Source organism: Sparus aurata, chromosome 17 (genome assembly GCF_900880675.1).
Source record: "Sparus aurata chromosome 17, fSpaAur1.1, whole genome shotgun sequence".
NCBI lineage: Eukaryota > Metazoa > Chordata > Actinopteri > Spariformes > Sparidae > Sparus > Sparus aurata.
The window spans coordinates 1,783,760-1,805,282 of NC_044203.1; the positions used below are offsets into that span (position 1 = coordinate 1,783,760).

General features: G+C 44.0%; 1 protein-coding gene across 5 annotated transcripts in view; it reads right to left on the minus strand.

The window, feature by feature from the left end:
• znrf2b (zinc and ring finger 2b) overlaps window positions 1–20,518 on the minus strand; it is a 69,992-nt gene extending 49,474 nt beyond the window's left edge. For 3 of the 5 annotated variants that reach the window (XR_003981318.1, XM_030395048.1, XM_030395049.1), the window contains exon 1: window positions 19,553–20,517. Coding sequence is in view for 3 of the 5 variants with exons in the window: in XM_030395048.1 (XP_030250908.1) it covers window positions 19,553–19,973 (421 nt within the window). In the remaining 2 variants the exon portion in view is untranslated. Of the gene's footprint in view, window positions 1–19,552 lie in introns of all 5 variants that reach the window. The other 2 variants (XR_003981317.1, XM_030395047.1) reach the window with 1 other exon arrangement.
• Between the last annotated feature and the right edge of the window lie 1,005 nt (window positions 20,519–21,523).

Here is a 21,523-nt window from a genome sequence, read left to right on the forward strand (position 1 = left end):
TAACAACAACAGCATTTAGCTTTGCTGCTAAAATATGCCACGGCATTTGTTACAGTGACATTACTGCGTTCATGAAAACGTGTACACATTGTAAACCTGCCCAGCTCTTATCGTATCAACACTACTCTGCTTCACTGAGGGTCCAGTTATTGAACCTCAGTTCTTTTTGACTAGGATCAAATGCTTTGTCAGATTCTTAGGCTTGCTAATACATTTTTTGATCACATATTCTTACTTATGTAACTAAATATTTTTTCAACTCATGGCTGAATTGTATTTAGTGTATGGAGAAGTTTGTCATATTTTGTTAAAAACTGAGTAAGGATGGTTTACAAAATCCCACACACATATTCACAGAGCCTAAATTGGTGTCTTCAAGTTGCTTGTTATCATTTGTCAGAATCAAATGTCAAATAAATGTCTGCCGATTGCCTGATCAATGAATCGACTGATAGTTTGAGCATTACCCATCCCTACGACTTTGCTTCAGAACCATAGCTCTCACACTGAGGTCATGTCAATCAGTGGAATGTAACCAAGTACATTTACTCAAGTACTGAACTCAAGTACAATTTTGAGGTAATTTACTAATTTACTTAAGTATTGCCATGTTCTGCTACTTTATACCTTTAGCCAAATATTGTACTTTTCACTCAACTACATTCATTTGATAACGTTAGTTACTAGTTACTTTGCAAATAGCAAGCTGCATCAGAGCCAAAGTAAAAATTCATTTACTTGATTATTGGCAGTTGGATACAACACTGATCCCGATAATCAATATAATTAAAAAATAATCAACCAGGCTGACAATAGTCAGCCCCTTGTATACTGTATATGTGCATTATTTACTTTTACTTAAACTTGTCATATTTGAGAACATTTTCTGCCTGAAAATTACTTACTTGAATACTTGATTCTTGAATATGTTTATGGTTTGATAACTGGAGAGTTTTGGGTGACTTTCACACACTCATGTTTACTGAAGCATAACTTAAAGAATAACTTTGCCAATTTTCAACATTAATCTCTATCTTTTGGAAATGAGTCCATGCTGAGGGACACACTACCGGCCGCGCTGATAAAGACTCGGAGGGAATATCATGAGTGCATTGTGTTGTGTTACTCGGAGACATGGCTTCACTCACACATCCCGGACCACAGCGTGGTGGTACCCGGCTTCAGCACTGTTCGGGCGGACAGGGACCTGACAAGCAGCGGAAAGAATAACGGAGGAGGGATTGCACTGAATGTGAGTGAGAGGTGGTGTAATCCCGGACATGTTCATGTGAAGGAACGTCTCTGTACCCCGGACATTGAACTGTTGACTGTGGGGATGAGGCCTTATTATTTGCCCCGGGAATTCCCGTCCGCCATCATTATCGGTGTGCACGTTCCTCCTTCAGCTGATGCAGCGGTGGCCTGTGATGTCATCCACTCCGCTGTTGCCCCGGTACAGACACAGCATCCCAGTGCCTCGATTGTCATCACTGGGGATTTTTATCAGGTTTCACTGAACAAAACAATCCTAACATTTCACCAGTATGTTGACTGCCCCACCAGAGACTGTAACACACTGGATCTGTTGTATGCAAATGCTAAGGATGCATACAGTCCCACAGCCAGAGGCAGATCTATGTCCTCAGAAGTATGTCCTCCTTGTTCAGCGGCAGCCTGTCCACACTAGGAGCGTGAGGAGGTGGACTCAGGAGGCTGCTGATGCACTACAGGATTGCTTTGAGTCGACAGACTGGGATGTACTCGTTGAGCAATATGAGGAGGATCTCGACAGCATGACCGACTGCATCACAGAATACATCAGGTTCTGTGAACACACCACCATGCCAACCCGGACTGTATGCTGCTTCCCTAATAATAAGCCTTGGATCACCAATGACCTGAAAGCCCTTCTTAACAAGAAGAAGAGGACGTTCAGGTCTGGAGACAGGGAAGAACTGAGGAGAGTGCAGCATGAACTCAGGGATATGCTGAGGGCCTGTAAAGACGCCTACAGGAGGAAGCTGGAGGCCAAACTCCAGCAGAACAATGTGAGGGATGTGTGGACTGGTATGAAGCAGATCACCTGGTGGAAGGTGATCGGCAGACAGTCATCGGGCAGCCTGGAGAGGGCAAACGAGCTGAACAGATTCTTCAATAGGTTCAGCTCACAGCCTTCTGTCGTCTCCATGACACCTCCAGACCCCAACACACCCTCACTGCCCCAAATGCTTCCTCCCCTCCTCCCTCACTCCCCTGATGTGAGCTCTCCTGTGCAGCACCTCTTCTCCTCCTCCTCCTTCACTAGCCCCATTCACACTGTCGTTTGCATGCAGGGATCCTGCGCCAATTCTCTGCACCCTCCTCTGTGTAAAAGTTTCAGATGTGGAGAGGGGGGAAATTTCGCTCCGGCGCTGATCCGCCTCTGGAGGTAGGATAAGGGCCGCATTATTCGTGAGCCGTCGGAGGCACGGAGCAGGGACGTGTCAGTCGTGCAGTCTGATAACTGCACAGGTCCTTCACTCAACTAAATACAGAGAAATGTCCCACAAAAGCAACGTTACAGGACCAAACAAAAGTAACGTAGTAACTGTTACTGTCTTTGGCAACTTATATGAGGAAAAAAATACCACAGCTGTACGTGGAGAAGCATCCGTCCTCCTGCCTGTCCTACCGACTCTTTTGTCACCGGCAAAAACTTTAACTCACTGAGTGTTTGTCAGCCCTCCTGACCGAGACTTCAGGGAACTTTCCCCCAGAAAACAGCCTCCGTCCCTGCCAGTGAGGGAGACAGACAGTGTCCTGCTTACTGATGGTGATTACATTTAGCGTGAAAAACGTAACTTTGTCACTTTCCAGGATGTTTGGTGGGTCAGTATCTCAATCACTACACATTATAACAGCATCCATATGATTAGAAACTGTCAGCAGGTTTAGATTAATAGGGGGGACACCTGGGAAACACCGACGTCATCAACATGACGTGTACCGTCACGCCTCTTTAGGAGCCGCAGCGCCGACTTTCAGTGTGAATTACAGGGCGGAACGGCGGAGATGCTTCACTGTGCAGTGTTTCCTCCAGTATTTTCTGAGACTGTGGCACTGGGGGGTGTACAGTTTGGGTCATCATAATGTAATATTTTTACTTATGTCATAGGCTACTTAGGGAATTTAGGGAATGCTCTCACACAGCCATCATGAACTCCCCTGCATGGGCTTGGAATGAAGATTCATGTTGTAAAGAAATATTTTTATTATTTGTTTTAAGAGAGGAGTTATCCAAGTCAGAGTCCTGCACGGGTGAAAAATAATGTACTGTGTCGGACACAGATGCGGATCGGGTCGGACGCCTGAAGAGGCGGGTCGGGTTTTACGATTGCCATTTTCAAGGTGACCATTTTAATCCTCTAGCTAACTATCAAGCTAAATATCCAACATGCTAGTTAACGTCAAAGACTGCGGTGGAAGACGACGGAAAAATATTTCCTTTCTCTAACACTAGATTTATTTATGCCTGAATTTTTAAGGTGTGGCGGCTTTTATTTTGCCGTGGCGGTGCGCCACAGTCAATTACATGTAGAGGAAACCCTGCTGTGTGAATCACCATCGGCGGAGAAATGGTGAACCACCGCTCCAGAGATAATGCGGAGACGTTGTTTTAAAAGGGCTACTGAAGACTACAGCATCCTCCCCCGCAGGCCAGGTTAGGAGACAGCTGGAGAGACTCCACCAGCAGAAGGCTGCAGGCCCTGACGGTATCAGCCCCAGGATCCCGAAAACATGTGCCAGCCAGCTGTCTCCTGTACTACAACTCCTCTACAACCTGAGCCTGGGTCAGGAGAGAAAACCGGTGCTTTGGAAGACTTCCTGCCAGGATCCTGTGCAAAAGAAGTCGACACCATCAGACCTCAATGACTATCGACCAGTGGCCCTCACATCTTACGTCATGAAGGTGCTGGAGAGACTGGTCTTGGCCCACCTGAGCTCCCTGCTAGACCCTCTGCAATTTGCCTACCAGCCCCACTTGGGAGTTGATGACGCTGTCATCTACCTGCTGCAACGAGCCCATTCGCACCTGGATGGTGGAGGAGGCACTGTGAGAATCACATTCTTTGATTTCTCTAGTGCTTTTAACACCATTCAGCCACTGCTACTGGGGGAGAAGCTGCAGGTGATGGGTGTAGACGACACAATGATCTCCTGGATTACTGACTACCTGACAGGCAGGCCACAGTTTGTCCGTATGGGCAGTGTTCTGTCTGATGCGGTGGTTAGTGATACAGGAGCTCCACAGGGGACTGTACTGTCTCCTTTCCTGTTCACCTTATACACCACTGACTTTCAGTGCAACACCGGGTCGTGTCACCTGCAAAAGTTTTCTGACGACTCGGCTGTTGTTGGGTGTATAAGTGAGGAACAGGAGGAGGAGTACAGGGCACTGGTGGACAACTTTGTGGAGTGGACTGGACAGAATCACCTGCGGCTGACCAGAGAGATGGTGATAGATTTTAGGAAGAAAAGGAAGACAGCTCCCCAACTACTGTGCATTCTGGGAAAGGATGTGGAGGCGGTGGAGGATTATAAGTACCTTGGTGTTAGCATCAACCACAGACTGGACTGGAGATCTAACACTGAAGCTGTGTACAAGAAGGGGATGAGCAGACTTTACTTCCTGAGGAAGCTGAGATCCTTCAACGTGTGCAGCAAGATGTTGGAGATCTTTTATCAGTCTGTGGTGGCCAGAGTACTTTTCTTTGCTGTGGTTTGTTGGAGAAGCAGCATCGGAGCCAGCGACACCAACAGACTCAACAAACTGATCAGGAAGGCTGGCTCTGTGATTGGCTGCAAACAGGACACTCTGGAGGCTGTGGTGGAGAGGAGGACACTGAAAAAACTGTTATCCATCATGGATAATCCTCTCCACCCTCTCCAACTCACACTGGTCAGACAGCGGAGCACCTTCTCCGGAAGGCTGCTTCAGCTTCGCTGTCGTAGCAACAGATACAGGAAATCTTTCCTGCCACAATCCATCACTTTATACAATAACTCTCTCACCTCTGCCTGACAGAAAGAACTCTGATCTCTCTACTGTTTTGTTGTATATATTATTATTGTTTATTGTTTATAGTATAGTTTGCACTGTATGCGTACATTGTGTATATCTTGCTTTCTATCTATGTTATGTATAGAGTGTTTTTTGCGGACCCACTGCGGCTGTGGGATCAATCTGGGATCAATAAAGTAATTTTATTCTATTCTATTCAACACCAGTCAACCCCACTCAATGTTCTGGACGGCACTGTAAAATCTGGCATCCTTCGGTGAACCAGTGATGTCACTGGTGCCCAGAGAGTTACAGGCCACTTCGTTTGGATTTCTAGTCTCCACCTCTGGGTATCCAGCGGGCGTGATAGATCGAAATAGTTTTTGTCTGATACTGTCACCGACAACCAGCCTGATGTAGTGCATGTGCCTTACATGAAAGTTTTACTCCTGGCTTGACTAGAGGTGTGCCAGAGACCTATGTCAACATTCTAAATATAAACTGGACAAAAAGACCAGCAGGGCAGAGAGGAAATATGACCATGAGTGAAAATGTTGTCGTCCAGGGGCCAGCAAACTAGTGGCTACAGGCTTGGGCAGTGATACACAGCAATAATAAATGTTTGTTTTTCAGTACCTTTGGGGAGAAACATGGTTAGAAATAAAGCAATGTGGAATAAACAGAACCTGTGACACACGCATTTAGATATAGAAGTATGATTTATAAAAACCAAAAAGGATGAGATATGAGTGCATATGAGGATGTAACTCTGGGAAAAGTATTTGCCACCTTACAGATTTCTTTTGTTTTTGCTTTTTTGTCACACTTAAATATTTGAAATTTGAATATTAACTGTTAATTAACTGTGATTTACCACATTTTTGGGAAAGCCAAGTCCAATTTCACTAACTCCCCCCAGGCCTGTGTGAGAAATTACATAGTCTTCCTGTTAGTGATCAAATGTGCTGTAAAGGATAGGAGAGGAAGGGAGAATGTCACATTGCTTGAGGTGTCACAAGAGCTACAGGTGGGGGCACACACCCCACATGGGAAGATACACAAGTTTAGATAAGATGACATTTGCTGTCCCATCTGTTACATCAACGTGTCACTGTCCTGGGAAGACAGGATACACCCAAACATCAAAGAGTCATTGTTATGTAAAGAAAATGTCTTATGACTGTTGTAAATGAAGGTAACCTCCTCTCTTATTTTGTACTTAAGGGATAACAATTCAGAGTTCAGGAGAGAACGCTTTTGCCTTTTTCCCCAGGCTGCGTGTTATTAAATGACATCTGATTCATACGCTGAAGTCTGAAGTTCTTCGGATACTTAGCAACTCTCTACCTCACAAAGGAGAATTTCCACTACAATTGATTACTGCCAGACCTGCAGAATCAAGAAATCACTTAAATAGAACCTCTCTGACAACATTAAAATATCTCAAAAAGCAACACATCATGTCCTGATCCAAAGAAATTCAAGAACAGATGAGAAGTCATTGACAAAAAAGCAATTCCCTTAATAAATTAAATCATCATTTAAAAACGGCATTCTCAGGTTATCTCTGTTTGATGATCTGAAACATGCAAGTGTGACAGAAAGCAAAAACACAAGGAATCTTTCATATTTGAAGACCACATAAAATGAAGAAAAAGTCTGTCTGGAAAAAAAACTTTCAGGAAGCTCAAACATCTAGGTTCATTTGAAACATTGCATATTACTCACTATTAAATGCTCACTGTAAACTTCTAAATTCAAAACAGTGTTATTTTCCTGTTCACATGACACTTATTTTCAGGAGTACAAAACATTGAGGGCCATAAAACTCAGTGCATATTCAAAACTGTGGTTTCGATCATCACAAAAGAATTTGGAATTTATTCACCTCAGATGACTAAACAAATAACTTGCCTGCACTAATTTGAAGGGTGATACTGAGATCTCGACTGCAGTAAGTAGGCCAGGACTGGCTCAAAGACAGTGGTTTTGATGCACAAGATGTCACGCAGGTGAGAGTCACTTAGTCTTGTCCTCACGCGGTTCTTGTTAAAGTTCATCAACAAGAATGTCTTCTCGCACAAGTACGTCGAACCAAACAAGCTCAGCATTTTCTTAGCAAATGTTCGTCTCTTCTGGAACCTGCCTTTATCCAGCTGCCGGTAAAAGTTGACAAGAGGGAGCTCTTGGTCCCGACTCCAAGGTCCCGACACACTGAGCTTCACACTGCAGCTCAATGAGCTCCAGCTGCAGGTGGTCTGGAGCGTCACCAGGGTCCACGGAAAAAGGAGAGGGAAAAAGGGTGATCTTCTTTTCAACAACTGCAAAATCCCGAAAGCGCTGTTGAAACTCCTCAGCCAGAAATGAGATGTCTGCTGCACATCTCCTCATCTGCGCACGGATATTGTTCTGTGGAAAACTGGTCATCATTTCGTGCAGCGCAGGGAAATGTGTGGTATTGGGCTGCGTTTGTGACAGGTGGCTTCGGAAAAGTTGCAGCTTGGTCCCAAAGGCTTTGATGTACAGTTCGCTTACTGCATTTTGCCCCTGAAGGCTCGTGTTCAGCACGTTTAGATGCCGTGTTATGCCAAAATCCTAAATCGGCTAGCCAAACAGGTTTCATGTCATCTACGGCGGAACAAACCGAAACAAATAAATCTGTTCCTCTTGTTTGGTCCTTAAGGATCTGAAGGTCAAGTAGCTCTTCACTCACATTCATTTCATTGTCCACTCCTCTCAAAAAAATGAGTAACTGAGTGGTGTCAGATGCGTCCGTGCTTTCGTCGCTGGCTAGCGAAATGGGTACGGGTACGCAGATAGAACGCAGATAGAACTTTTGACGCACGGAGTGCACATGCACCTTTGATAGCTAGATAGATAGATAAGATTTTACTGCACCAGAACATGGACATATCAATGCACAACCCCAATGCATAAAACAAATGTATAAATCATCAGCCAGCCGCTCCATACTAAAAACATGTCTTACCATCATTTTTCATCCATGTCTACCTCTTCATCCTCTTCTTGCTCGTTTCCCCTGGCTAGTATTTCTCACTGTCCTGTCTTTCTCCCTGGTGTGCTGGCTCAGCTGTGTTGCTAACATTAGTGCTAGCAGTATTAGCACTAGTGCTAGCTGAAGCCGCACTTGATTTTAAAAACAAATCAGTCAGTCTGCAGCATTTTTCACAATCAGCCAACAGCGTTCTCTTAGATTTCTCTCTCTTTTCCTCCACTCCCCCCTTGTGTCGCTTGATGCCTCGGTTCATTGTTTTTGCTAGCTTAAACAGTCAACTTCTAACTTCCAATCTCCAACTTCCAACAACCACGCAGACACGGTCTACTTGATTCAGTCTTGAAAATTCACAGACGGCATTGCTTCATTTTAACTTTTGCAAACAAATAATCAAATAAAAAAATGCTGGTAGATTTGTTTTATTTCAAACCATGCACACATTTGATCATCTGAATAAGACATTTTGCTACAAAACAATGCAGACTGATGTAAAAGTTTGCGACTGTAGAGGGTAACCGTGACTGTGATACAGAGACTCGTATGTGGCATATAAATACTGATAAGATTGCTACTATAATATGTTTGAGTGAATAGGAGAAATTTGGATGTCATTTAGTGTTAGAATATTATTGACACTTGAAAGGGGGCAGACAGATATAATCTTAAGACCGTATGTCTGCCACTTTTATGCCGCTCTCTGGTTGGTCGGCTGGCCCAAACGGCCCACAAGGGCTCCAGCATCTGCTGCAATTCCAGATTACCAGTCCGTCACTTCTGGTGGGCACAGGTGGCTGCCTGCTGGCATCCAATTTAAAGACACATTGTGGCCACCTACCGGTCTGGAGTGTGAAACAGTAGATCAACACGAAAAAAAAAAAAAAAAAAAAACTGACGATGACTGCGTGGCGGCCGCCGGCCATCCTGGAGTAGCGGCCGTTCTGTGATTCTCCAGAACACACAGAAGGCCAGTCCGCCCCTGAGTATAGGCAGTGATACGTGAACACAGGTATAGCCTATCACAACAATAGCCGCCCGACCCAGCCGCCCAGCGAACCACAACGCTGTTGGCCGTTGCAATAGACTTTTTTCCCTCTTTCTTTTTTTTTTTCTCATGGCCCGGCCCACCGGGCGGGGAAATCCCCGGTGTCCCCGTACGCCAGTCCTCCCTTGGTTTGCAGTGCTTGGCAATCACCATTGCCACCTCGTAGCTCGCCTTTGGGGCATTTTCATTTGACTCACGGCTCTTGTGAAAAAACGCTGCTGTGAAGTTAAAACAGCTTCAAGTTGCTTCAATTTTTCACGGCGCTCGTTCCCAGCTAGCTGGTCGTAGTTAGCATGCTTCGTCTGGTAGTGCCTGTTGATACTGAATTCCTTGAAAACAGCCACAGTCTCTTGGCTAATTATGCAGACACAGTTGTTTCGTATTTCAGTGAAAAAATATTCCAATTTCCACTCGTCCTTGAAGCTGCAGCCCTCGCTGTCAACTTTCCTTTTTTTAGTTACCGTCGCCATATTAGCAATGGGCTGGAAAGGGTCACAAAAGCGTGGAGCCACACCTCTGTGCTGCCACCTTCTGGCGAAATGAAAAATAACTTTTTTGTACGCGTATAATACTGTGGTCAACAGTGCTGGTGGGTGCATATTATTGATTTTATGACAGAGGCTGCGGGCCGGTGGGAGTTTGAACATGGGCCACAATTGGCCCCCGGGCCAGACTTTGGACATGCCTGGCTCACAGCCTCTGAGAGCTAACAGAATGATCCATCTCAGTGTCACTGAGGGACTCTGAAAACATCAAATGACTTGATTTAACGAATACCATTTGTTTAAAAAATAAGATTTTTAAAAAATATAATTTCCAAGAGGCTCTTATTCTCAACAGACAGACAACAGGCAACACACTTATCATATATTCCTCATACTCACAGCTGTGGTGTAGGAGCGAGCTACATGTTGAGTCCTGTTCTTCTGATCGTTATTTTAAATCATTAATAATACTACATTTAATACACAGAGCCGTCAGGTGGTGATCCCACATTGATGCACATTTCTCCTTGTTTCATTTTGCTTGAAAGTTGACCTGAAGTGATGGGCTGTGACGATTACTCATCCACCCTCCAAATTATTGTTTCTGTTGTATTCACTGAAAGTTTTATAACACTTCTTCACAGATGTTATTGTGAACAGTGTTATGAATCACTAGACTAAGATCTAAAGAAATTAATATAATATAAACTATGTGTTTTACACAACACTACCTAAAACAAACAAATATATAGTCAGTGTAGTATTATAACAATGAAAACTATGATGATCTTGTCACATTCCATGTAGCTAACTCTTTTGAGATGCCTTTTTGTACACAGCCCCGTCTGAAACACCCATCTCCACGAGCCAGGCAGTTTTAGGACATATTACTGTCACTGAGTGGAGTGTCATGAGGTTGCATGCAATGCATCCTGGCACATGTCGACAGGCTCTGCAAGCAGGACAACTCTAATAACCCAACTTTCTCTTTCAAGACCCCACGCACTGGGGATTGTATTACAACATGTCTCATCAACACTGATGGAGACATCCACAAAAAACATGGTGAATTTCTCCTTTAATGTAACATGTAGAAACATATGAATGAATTGCCACTTTATGCAACTGCCAGAAACAAGTGATTGGGCAGAGTCGCTGAGACATTCACCCTATGACAAGACAATGTACCAGCTGAGGGCTTAGCAACCGCTGAGAGTTTACATTGTGCAACTTCATAAAACACTAATCGGATATCTTATTGATTGATTCTACTCTTTAAAGCTCAGTAGTTTCAAATGAGATTATTTCTAGACCATAAATAAACAGAGATTTTGATGTTTCCTAGTGAATCCACGGGCAGATGCCCCCTGTTTAAAGCTTTGTGAAATGAAACAGACAGAAAATGTAATCAGGCCATTTACTTATTGTTATGTTTGCTAAAATTGTCATCATGATCTGACAGTAGAATAAGATACAGGTCAGCTGTGTAAAAATCCACTGTCTGTGGCTCTACCCAGTGGCTGTAATTTGATTTGCAAGAATCCACCACTCCCGGTAGAATACAACCAATCAGAGCCAAGGAGTGTCTGAGAAGTGTCAATCACTCTCCTGCATATGCTGCTGGCAACTCCCCTCCCTCATGCAGCGCGCACTCGGCAATGCCCTTCCCCCGCGCAGTGCCTGCTGTTACCTGGTCAGATACTTTCATGCCCAAACCGTTAACAATGGCGGACAACAGACAACAATAACAGAAAAGCTGAAATATGCACCACCATTGCCCACGTCAAAGAGAATAATAAGAAGACTGGCGAAGAAAAGCAGTGTAAAAAGAAAGAATTGGACTGAGCCGGAGAGAAAACAAGGATAAAAATTGGATCGCATTTCAGAGATGGAGGGAGCTAAGGGAATTGTAAGGACTCAAGAGCAACGCAGAGTTTGCTGCTTTTCTGCTGGATAAGTAAGGACGCCTGCTTGATATACAGGTACATCTCAAAAATTAGAATATCAAGAAAAAGTTTAATATTTTTTGTCACTCATTTCAGAAAGTGAAAACCAAACATTATATAGCTTTATTACACATAGAGTTAAATATTTCAAGCCTTTATTTCTTGCAATGTTGATGATTATGGCCTACAGGTAATGAAAACCCAAAATTCAGTGACTCAGAAAATTAGAATATTACATGAGATCAATTAAAAAAAAAAGGATATTTTAACAGAAATGTCAGGCTTCTGAAAAGTGTGTTCATTTCTATGCACTAAATACTTGGTTGGGCCTCCTTTTGCATGAATTACTGCATCAATGCGGCATGGCATGGAGGCAATCAGCCTGTGGCACTGCTCAGGTGTAATGGAAGCCCAGGTTGCTTTGATAGCGGCCTTTAGCTCATCTGCATTGTTAGGTCTGGTGTCTCTCATCTTCCTCTTGACAATACCCCATAGATTCTCTGTGGGGTTCAGGTCAGGCACGTTTGCTGGCCAATCAAGCACAGTCACACCATGGTCATTGAACCAGCTTTTGGTACTTTTGGCAGTGTGGGAAGGTGCCAAGTCCTGCTGGAAGATGAAATCAGCATCTCCATAAAGCTTGTCAGCAGAAGGAAGCATGAAGCGCTTTAAAATGTCCTGGTAGTAGGGATGGGCGATATGGACTAAAAAAATTTATCCCGATAATTTATGGTATTTATCACGGTAACGATAAAAATGATGATAAATCAACACCAATTCAGCCTAATCTTTTTGACTATAAATCTATCACCAAAATAATGATAAAGGCTACTAAATACATCAATTAAGTTCAGGTAGTACCCCTGTACTGCAAAAATGTAGTGAGTGACACCAAACAAACAAGTCTGAAATGTGAGAACAGAATCTATTATTTATCAAAAATGTATTTAAACTTTTTGGCACACAGGCAGTAAAAAAACAGTTTAAACAGCAAAAATAACTTAGCTTACAAAAATCACAAAGTAGTGCAACTGCAAATACAATCTGATAAATTAAGAAACAAGACAAATAAATAAAAGTTCACTGAAAATGAAATCAGTGACGAGTGATGAAAAAATATGCAGAATTTACCAGTGGCTGGAACATGCCACAAATACTAGTGCAAGTTTTCACATACATAACACTTCACTCAAACATATAATGGACAAATGTAATAACAAAATGCAACTACCATTTCTTCAAAATAGTGCAAATGACAACATGATAAATTAAAAAACAAACACAAAACCAAATATAATTTCAATGAACATGTAAACACTGAAATACTCTGGTGTACAAGAATGTGGAGAACGAGGCTGACAGGAATATCTATGTACTTCTTTCAAGAAGAGGACATGGTTCACACCTTGAGATTTTTGGTCAGAAAGACTAGCATATTAACTGTGGCTGATTTCAGAAGAGACAGCTGACAGGTTACCACATTCCCTCCAGCACTGAAGACCCTCTCTGAGGCTGTACTTGTTGCAGGGATGCACAGGTACTTCTTCGCTTGACGACCAATCACAGGGAAATTCTCCTCATGTACTTTCCACCATGTAAGTGGACTGCTCTCACTGTCTGCCAGTTGCACAAGTAAGTAACTGCTTAATTCGGCCTCAATTTTCTCAGTGTAAGAAACACTGATGGTGATGGAGACCTCAGCAGCAGCTGCTTGTTTGCAAAAGCTTCCAAGACACTTGTGATGTTTGTCTTCTGTCTCTTGATCCTGGCCTTTTTCAGCAGATTGAGGTGATGTTTCAGAGGTAGCAGCAGCGGGGCCACACAGATTCTCCCTCTGTGACTATTCTGGCTTTGATGACCAGGATCTATTCCTGACTCAGGTGCTGTGTGCGAAAGCGTGGATCAAGAAATGATGCCATGTTGATCAGTTCCGCAACATCTGGATTGCTGGATTTGGTCATCATATAGTTCAGTACTGAGGTTTTTATGGTCTTGGTGAGATCTGAATCTTCATCCTTCTCCTGCAGAAGCTCACTGCTAAAAAGGTGAAGATTAGGCTTCAGGCATGACACTGTGACGGAGAGGGCATCTGTGAATTCCAGGAGAAGTCCTAATGCCTTGCTGACAGCCTCAAGGACGTGTCCTACCACTTCCGCACCAGATGGCTGGTTGACCGTTCAGCAGCCAAAACTTGTGTAATGGCCTTTTCTTGCTCAAGAAGCCGCTGAATCATCATCTGCCTGGATCCCTATCATGTAGGGGATTCAGTCACCAGTTTATGCTGAGGAAGTCCGAGCTCCTCTTGTGCAGCTCTGAGAGCCCGTTGCCTTTTCCAGGTGTGCGAAAACAAGCAGACAATCTTCTTGCAGACTCCCACAGCTCTGTCAATCCTGCTATCCCTCATGCTTCTCTCTGCAACACAAAACAAACAATGAATGAAAATTCAGACACTTGTTTACAGAATTGTTTAATATCAATTTAATCTATTTCAGTTCACATTAGTTGGTCAGTGAGTATATTAGCAGAACATTAAACACACACACACAGCTTTAAATTCTGTGTAAATAGAATACACTCAACTGATTTCAGTTTGAGTCTAAAGTGGTTATTGTGCACCTGGATGACCATCTTCATTAAATATTATACTCATGAGGGTGTTTGTATGTTAAATGCACATACAGTAAAGGGACAGTAAGATAATTACTCACCAACAGCAATGTGCAGGTTATGCCCGAAGCAGGACAGCCTTGTCCACTGGTTCAGGGGGACTGCTTTGACCACCTTAGCTCTGGCCCACTGTCCATTCCTGCAGAAATTGCTTCAAACCGCTCGCAATATTTTCACTCGTGTGGTAATCCGGGAAAAACTCGTCTGAAGGCCACGGCTGTTCAAACTCCAATCACTCGTTATGTAGTGAACGGTAAGGCTAATGTACAGCTCAGTTTCTTGGCTACTCCACATGTCTGTGGTTGAAGCAAAAGACTCCACTGTAGACAGCATTGTTTGTAACCCATCACGGCACTATTCGTACATCTTAGGCAAGGCTGTCTTGGAAAAATACTTCCTTGAGGGCATCATGTACCTAGCATCCATTTTATGGATCATTCGTTTGAATCCTGCCTTCTCCACAGTTTGGAGTGGTAACATATCTTTTGCCAGGCAAAACACCACTGCCTCCGTTAATCTTTCCACCGTTTGCTTTGATGATCATACGGTGTGGAATGAGCAAATGCATCGGAGAGTTTTGTCTGAGTTATTGTTGGTTTCTTACCAGAGGCTCTGGATGAAGTTGATGCTGCTTCTGCATCCTTATGCATTTTTCAGGCTATCTTCATATTCTGGTTTGTGCTTGTGTTTGAGGTGGTGGAACAAATTAGTGGTGTTACTGTCCTTTGTAGGCACTATTTGTTTGCAAACCTTGCACGTTGTAAATTGTTGCTCCGTGTCAGATTTTTTAAAACCAAACCAGTTCCAGATAATGGAGATGGAGCTTCGTTTAAGAACGAGCTCCTCGCTGCCCGGCGCATCTGCTCCGCCTTGCGCCACTGTTGGCTGCACTGACTGTGGACTTCAGAAAACACAGTGGACCAACACCAGCGGATGTTGCTCAGTGGTCCAAATTCCTCTTTTCATATGAAAGTAAATGTTGCATGTCATTTGGAAATCAAGGACCCAGAGTCTGGAGGAAGAGTGGAGAGGCACACAAATCCACGTTGCCTGAAGTCCAGTGTGAAGTTTCCACAGTCAGTAAGGATTTGGGCTGCCATGTCATCTGCTGGTGTTGGTCTACTGTGTTTTCTGAAGTCCACAGTCAACGCAGCCATCTATCAGGACATTTTAAAGCGCTTCATGCTTCCTTCTGCTGACAAGCTTTATGGAGATGCTGATTTCATCTTCCAGCAGGACTTGGCACCTTCCCACACTGCCAAAAGTACCAAAAGCTGGTTCAATGACCATGGTGTGACTGTGCTTGATTGGCCAGCAAACGTGCCTGACCTGAACCCCACAGAGAATCTATGGGGTATTGTCAAGAGGAAGATGAGAGACACCAGACCTAACAATGCAGATGAGCTGAAGGCCGCTATCAAAGCAACCTGGGCTTCCATTACACCTGAGCAGTGCCACAGGCTGATTGCCTCCATGCCATGCCGCATTGATGCAGTAATTCATGCAAAAGGAGGCCCAACCAAGTATTAAGTGCATAGAAATGAACACACTTTTCAGAAGCCTGACATTTCTGTTAAAATATCCTTTTTTTTTAATTGATCTCATGTAATATTCTAATTTTCTGAGGCACTGAATTTTGGGTTTTCATTATCTGTAGGCCATAATCATCAACATTGCAAGAAATAAAGGCTTGAAATATTTAACTCTATGTGTAATGAATCTACTGTTTGGTTTTCACTTTCTGAAATGAGTAACAAAAAATATTGAGGACTGGCAGTTAGAGAATGCTAGTTCACATCCTGGGCATTGTCGGGGTGCCCTTGAGCAAGGCACCAGCCCCTAACACTGCTCGCTGGGCGCCTTAGCATGTAGGCCTATGTTTGCTCATCTCCTCTACACTGTGTGTGTTTGTGTGTGTGTGTGTAATGTGAGTGAAAAAAATTTGGGATTAACATAGTAATACATAACATAATATGAGGCACTCGTCATTGTAATTTAGTTGTCAGAAATTGAACAATCAGGGCTTATGTTGTTGTTGTTATTTTGAACGTGACATCTTGGTTATCTGCACGATATGAGGAAGATGTGCGATAACACTGTTCAATATTGCGAAGACGATATAACTTGCGATAAATAAACAAATATTGAAGTTTGCATAACTATACAGTTAATGATGGCTAACGTTAGTTTTGAATTGTTTGTGTAGGTCTTTATGGTTGTATTGCAGATGGTGATGGAGGTTGGCTGTATTTCCTCTAGAAGTTGGAACAACTGCTCGGCATGTTTTCACAGTACCTGTGTTTGTAACACGTCTCTCCTGAATCCAAAATAAGTCCATTATCTTGCATCCTATGTAATTGTCCTTACAAGCCTGCTCATGCAGGGCAGGCTCCTCTGTGAGGAAGACTTTGAAGGCAGGGCTGCAGCACAGCAGATAGGAAGAGGGAGGGACCTGGGGGCTGTGCTCATTCAAATATTCTGGCTAAATCCACTTTTTTCTCAAAACTCCAGACTGCAGCTTTAAGTTCAGTGTTCTATCCACCTTATTCCTGACTTCGCAAGTTTACCCATGGTTCATGGCGGTTTTGCTCTTCCAGTTGAACTGGGTGAACTCTGTGTTTACGCTAGTGTAGCTGTCATGCTCGCTCTAAAAAACGGCTTTTAACACAAAGAAAGCGACAAAATGGACAAAAATCGGAGGTGGATACACAATACGGATGTTTTAAAAAGTTGTGAGGACAGTTCTCATAATGCCTCACCCGTCAGTTCTCACGGAGTGGGCAGATGACATGAAGCAACGGCCCGACGTTAGCTACATCGACATAGTTAATTATCTTATATTTTCTGAAGGTGTTGACGGCGGAGAATTATGTAGTTACAAACGCACAGAAGCATACAACTACCTGCACAGTAACAAAATAGGGAAAGTACTGTTGAAGAAACACAGCGAGTTTATATTTCTGAAGGCAGCAGCAGCGCCCAGCCAGAGTGTCAATCAAGCTAAACATATAGCGTGGTTAATGCTGAAGTAGGCCTGGGCGATAAACCGAAAATTTACCCATACCGAAATTTACGACAATAACCAACGTCATTTTGGCCATGTCGGTATATTCGGTGTCATAGGCATAACATCCACTAGAGACAGGGGACATGTTAGGTCCACTTGATAAATCTACCCCAGCGTATACCGATGTGCTTATTTTACATTAATTTGATGGCAAACTCCGCCTGCTGATGCGACACCAGCTATGCCAGGTTAGTAATCAAGTGAACCCACTCTCGCTGTGAGTGGCGGACAGTTTGTGTAATGATGCTGCGTTCAAAGGCTGCAACAGGCCACTGTCTTCGGCCGGGCTGGTCCATTGATCAAACATTTGTGTTTTGTTTTTTATTGACTCAAAATAATGACTGTATTTCCAGCTAGAAAACGCGCATCTCTCTCCTCCCTCCATTGTTGTTTGCATTTGTGTTTCTGCGTGGTCTGACACGTGAGTGTCCTCATGCTGGAAAACGTGACTTCTCGCGTACGTGACGGCACTCCCCGAGACGCAAGAAGAAAGCAAAAATATATATTTTTTACTAAGGAAAATGACAAAACTAGTAACGCGTTACCGGCATCACTGATTGTGTAGCTTAAGTGCAACATGGAGCATGAAGATGTAAAGAAAAAAAGAAAAACAGTAGAATTAACTTTGAGCAGGTTTGAAGGAAAGTCGGAGGTGTGACTGTGGACCCATTTTAAACAAGTCGTGGGCCGTGATAATGACATGTGTCGGCTTTGTCGAGTGCATTAAGTGCGGCACTTGTTGCATTATTCATTAAGATTTCTGTAGTTCAAACAACTCGCAATTGTAGTCGAGAACGTCAGTTATAACAGCCCACGTATCAAACAGTTGTCGTTTTAAATCAGTCTCGGGCTCATAATTACAATCAGTCTGTCAGGCCGGGCTCGGACACAACGTGCACGGGCTCGGGTCGGGCTTGATTCTAAGCTCTACTCGGGTCCAGCCGCGACTTTACTGAGGTTCACCCAGTGTGAGCAGCAGGAGGACGGTTAGCTCACCTTCCAGAACATGGCACTGAATCGCTGGAAACTGATTTAGGGACTGTCATCAAGTTACTTAGCATAAATATATTAATACAAAATAATTGCAGTTCTTTCAATATCTTCCATGTCATGGGGCCCAGTGACTCCAGCAGCAGATTGTATTAGTAAACTGGACGAATGAGACACAGCTATGTTTATTGTACTTTAGTGCTTCCTCTATTTTATATGAATATTAATATGCAGAAATCTTGATTTTTTTTCTCAATAGCTTCCATGTCATGTGACCCACTGACTTCTGAAACAGATTCTGTGTCTATCAAAAATATATAATGATAAAGAAAATAATGGTAAAAAAAAGTTCTCTAATGCTCAAGAGGTTAACATATTATTAAGCAGCAATGTCTCTACTATTTTGTCTCATGTCTTAGATTCTGATTCTGAAGTCCTCAAAATGTTTATTTATTTACATCCAACCTCTTCCTCTACTTATCGTTCATTTATCGTTATCGAGGTGAGTTGCTTAATATATCGTGATATTGATTTGAGGCCATATCGCCCAGCCCTATGCTGAAGGAAAGTGGAGGCATGGAGACAGGCTGCTGCTCGTGCATTGCCGGGTTAGAGAAGACATGCAGTCATGCAGCAGCTATACTGTGGAAGATATCCATAAACCCAAATATTTATTTTAGTGTCAAAGCTGCGAGCCATGCTAGTCTCCATTCCTCCTTCCTCAGTATGGCGTGTAGGGCGCAGGGCACGGACATGTTTGTCTAAGTGGTTGATGTTCTACACGAGACGTTTCTGAAAAAAACTTACATTTTCATGAATCGTTGTGGCAACCAACAATGGCACATGTTATACATTAGCTCATTTAAAAAACAATTTAGCATTTATGACATAACACTAGTTGTTCAGGGCTAGCTTTGGCGGCGGCGGTCAGTCATGCAGTTGCAAGGCAACCGGAAACAAAAAACCGCTGGCCGAAGTAGTTACCTGTCATGGCAGCACCCATAGGCTTCTGAGGAAACGGGTGGATACATTTTAATTTTGTTCCTGAGGTGGTTCAGGAGTCTAAAATCCTAGTTCTAGCAAAGCTTTGCACCATCTTCTTCTGATGACATCAGTACTCTTCTGAACACTGTGCTCACTCTGCTGCTGTGGAATCAGTTAATATTCAGTGTATGGACACAGCGTTTGAACATAGTACACTCTTGTATAATGAATATTGTATGTATGAGCCCACTAACATTGTGGCAAAGCTGCCCTCCATCCTCCGCCGTGGTGTCAGAGCAGCTCTGCCCTCTTACCTCCGAACAGCTGGGGCGAGAGATGTGCTGGTAGTGATCCTATCACGAGCCGGGGACCTTCGCGCCCTCCGCCTGAGCGCTCCCTGTCCACCGCCTCCTCCGGGCTGCTGCCGCCGGACTCCTGGGAGCTGTAGGCTCCGCTGCTGTTCGGAATGTTGATGCCGGACGGAAGTCTGGTCCCAGAGCCTCCAGAGCCTCCTACAGACCTGGCCCTTGCTCCGAGGTGCTGGCTGGTGCTGGACGTGGCTCCAGAGGCTCCGGACGCACTGTATGCATGATACCTCAGACCCCCGGCGTTAGTCCTGCTAACGTTACTGCCGTTACTGTTGGACGTGCTGGAGGGCAGGTCCGAGCCGGAGTAGGCTCTGGTCCGTCCGTTTGCAGCTGGATTAGCGGTCGGGCTGCTCTGCTTTGCCCCCATGTTAACCTCCCTTGACTCGGCTGTGAAATATTAACGAGGCTCTCTATGAGCCACTGCGGGACAGTGCGCCAGATTTACGCCAGAGGCAAATGGCTCAGCCGGACAGACGCACCGGGAGATCACAGAAGCACGATAAAGTCGCTACGATCCCATCGACACCGTGGATATGCAAGTTAGAGAAAAGTTGAACCGGCCGTCGAGAGCTTAAGAAGTGTGTAAAAGTTGAGAAGCCGTAACCATCGTATTCCCTCAGTGACAGTTGTGGCCGTGTTGCAGGTACCGTGGATCCTTCCTTGTCTGAGCCGCCGCTGAGGACCCGCTCCGCCGCTGCCGCTCAGTGTCCGCTCCGCCATGGCCCCCGAGCAGCACGACGCAGCGAAGAGCCGAGCTCCTCACATCTCCCTGCCTCACCACACATCGCTCGAAGGAAGGAAGTGATGGAGGAGAAAGCCCAGCACAGACCGTTGTCAAAGGAGCAGCAAAGAGGGTCGGTTCGTAGGCTAGCTGTCAAGCTAGCTGACCTCCTACGTATTTCCGCTCTGACGTTTCAAAATAAAACCAATGCAATGTGTTTTTTTTGGAACATGGCAGTTTCCAGTGTAAAACTGTAGGTCCAACTGTTTTTAACAGACATGCAGACAATACTCCCTCTGTTAGTTTCTTTAATGTTTTACTCATGGTCCTGTAGTTTGTGGCTGTCATTGTGTATGCTGAATGTACTGAGAGTTGTTTCTTGAAGCCCCTTTAACAAAGGAACTCAAACAACATCCAGAGAGGGAAAATAAGAGCATTGTCAAGGTTAGCTTGTTCCAACATGCAGCAGGCAGCAAGAGATGTCCCTGTCAGCTGTTCACACATGTTGGAAATACTCTTGTTGGTTTGGCTGAGGGGCAGCACCTGGGCAGGAGGCTACGTACTTTCCCATAATGATGACTGTGGTTACGTTGCTATCAATATGAATTTGACTTATCCATAAAATCAACAAAGGAGTGAAAAGTAATATACAAGCAAGCAAAGAAGTGCAAGAGGTCGAGGAGTTTAAACACCATTCTCGCACATCCCAGTGTAGGTTTCAGTATTACCACTTTCGCATTGGCCAAAAAACTCACTTACACCTGTTAACATCTGGCTTTTGTGCACAGTGTCAATGTAAATGAAACATTTTTACACTGCAGTAGTCAGTGGTTTATCGCCTCTAAGCTAATCAAACTGTTGCTGGAAATTAGAAATATTCTCAAATACCTGAAAACACATGTAGCTCACTCGGACTTCGTACTAGACAGCTGGCATTGTAAAGTCTGGGGCAAATAACCTGTGGACCACGCTGCTTTGCCTCGCAGCTCCTGCCCACCCTCGCTTTTTATGTGAAGTTTGCCTGTAATTGTCAGTAAATATGATGACATGATTTTCATTTTCCCCGTTGAAAGAGCCTGTGATGCAGACATTTGTTCACACAAACAGCATAACACTTAACCTTACTGCCAAGAGGCTGATACTGTTAATGCTATTAAAGATACTAAACAGGACACTTTACAGTAGTGTCTACAACC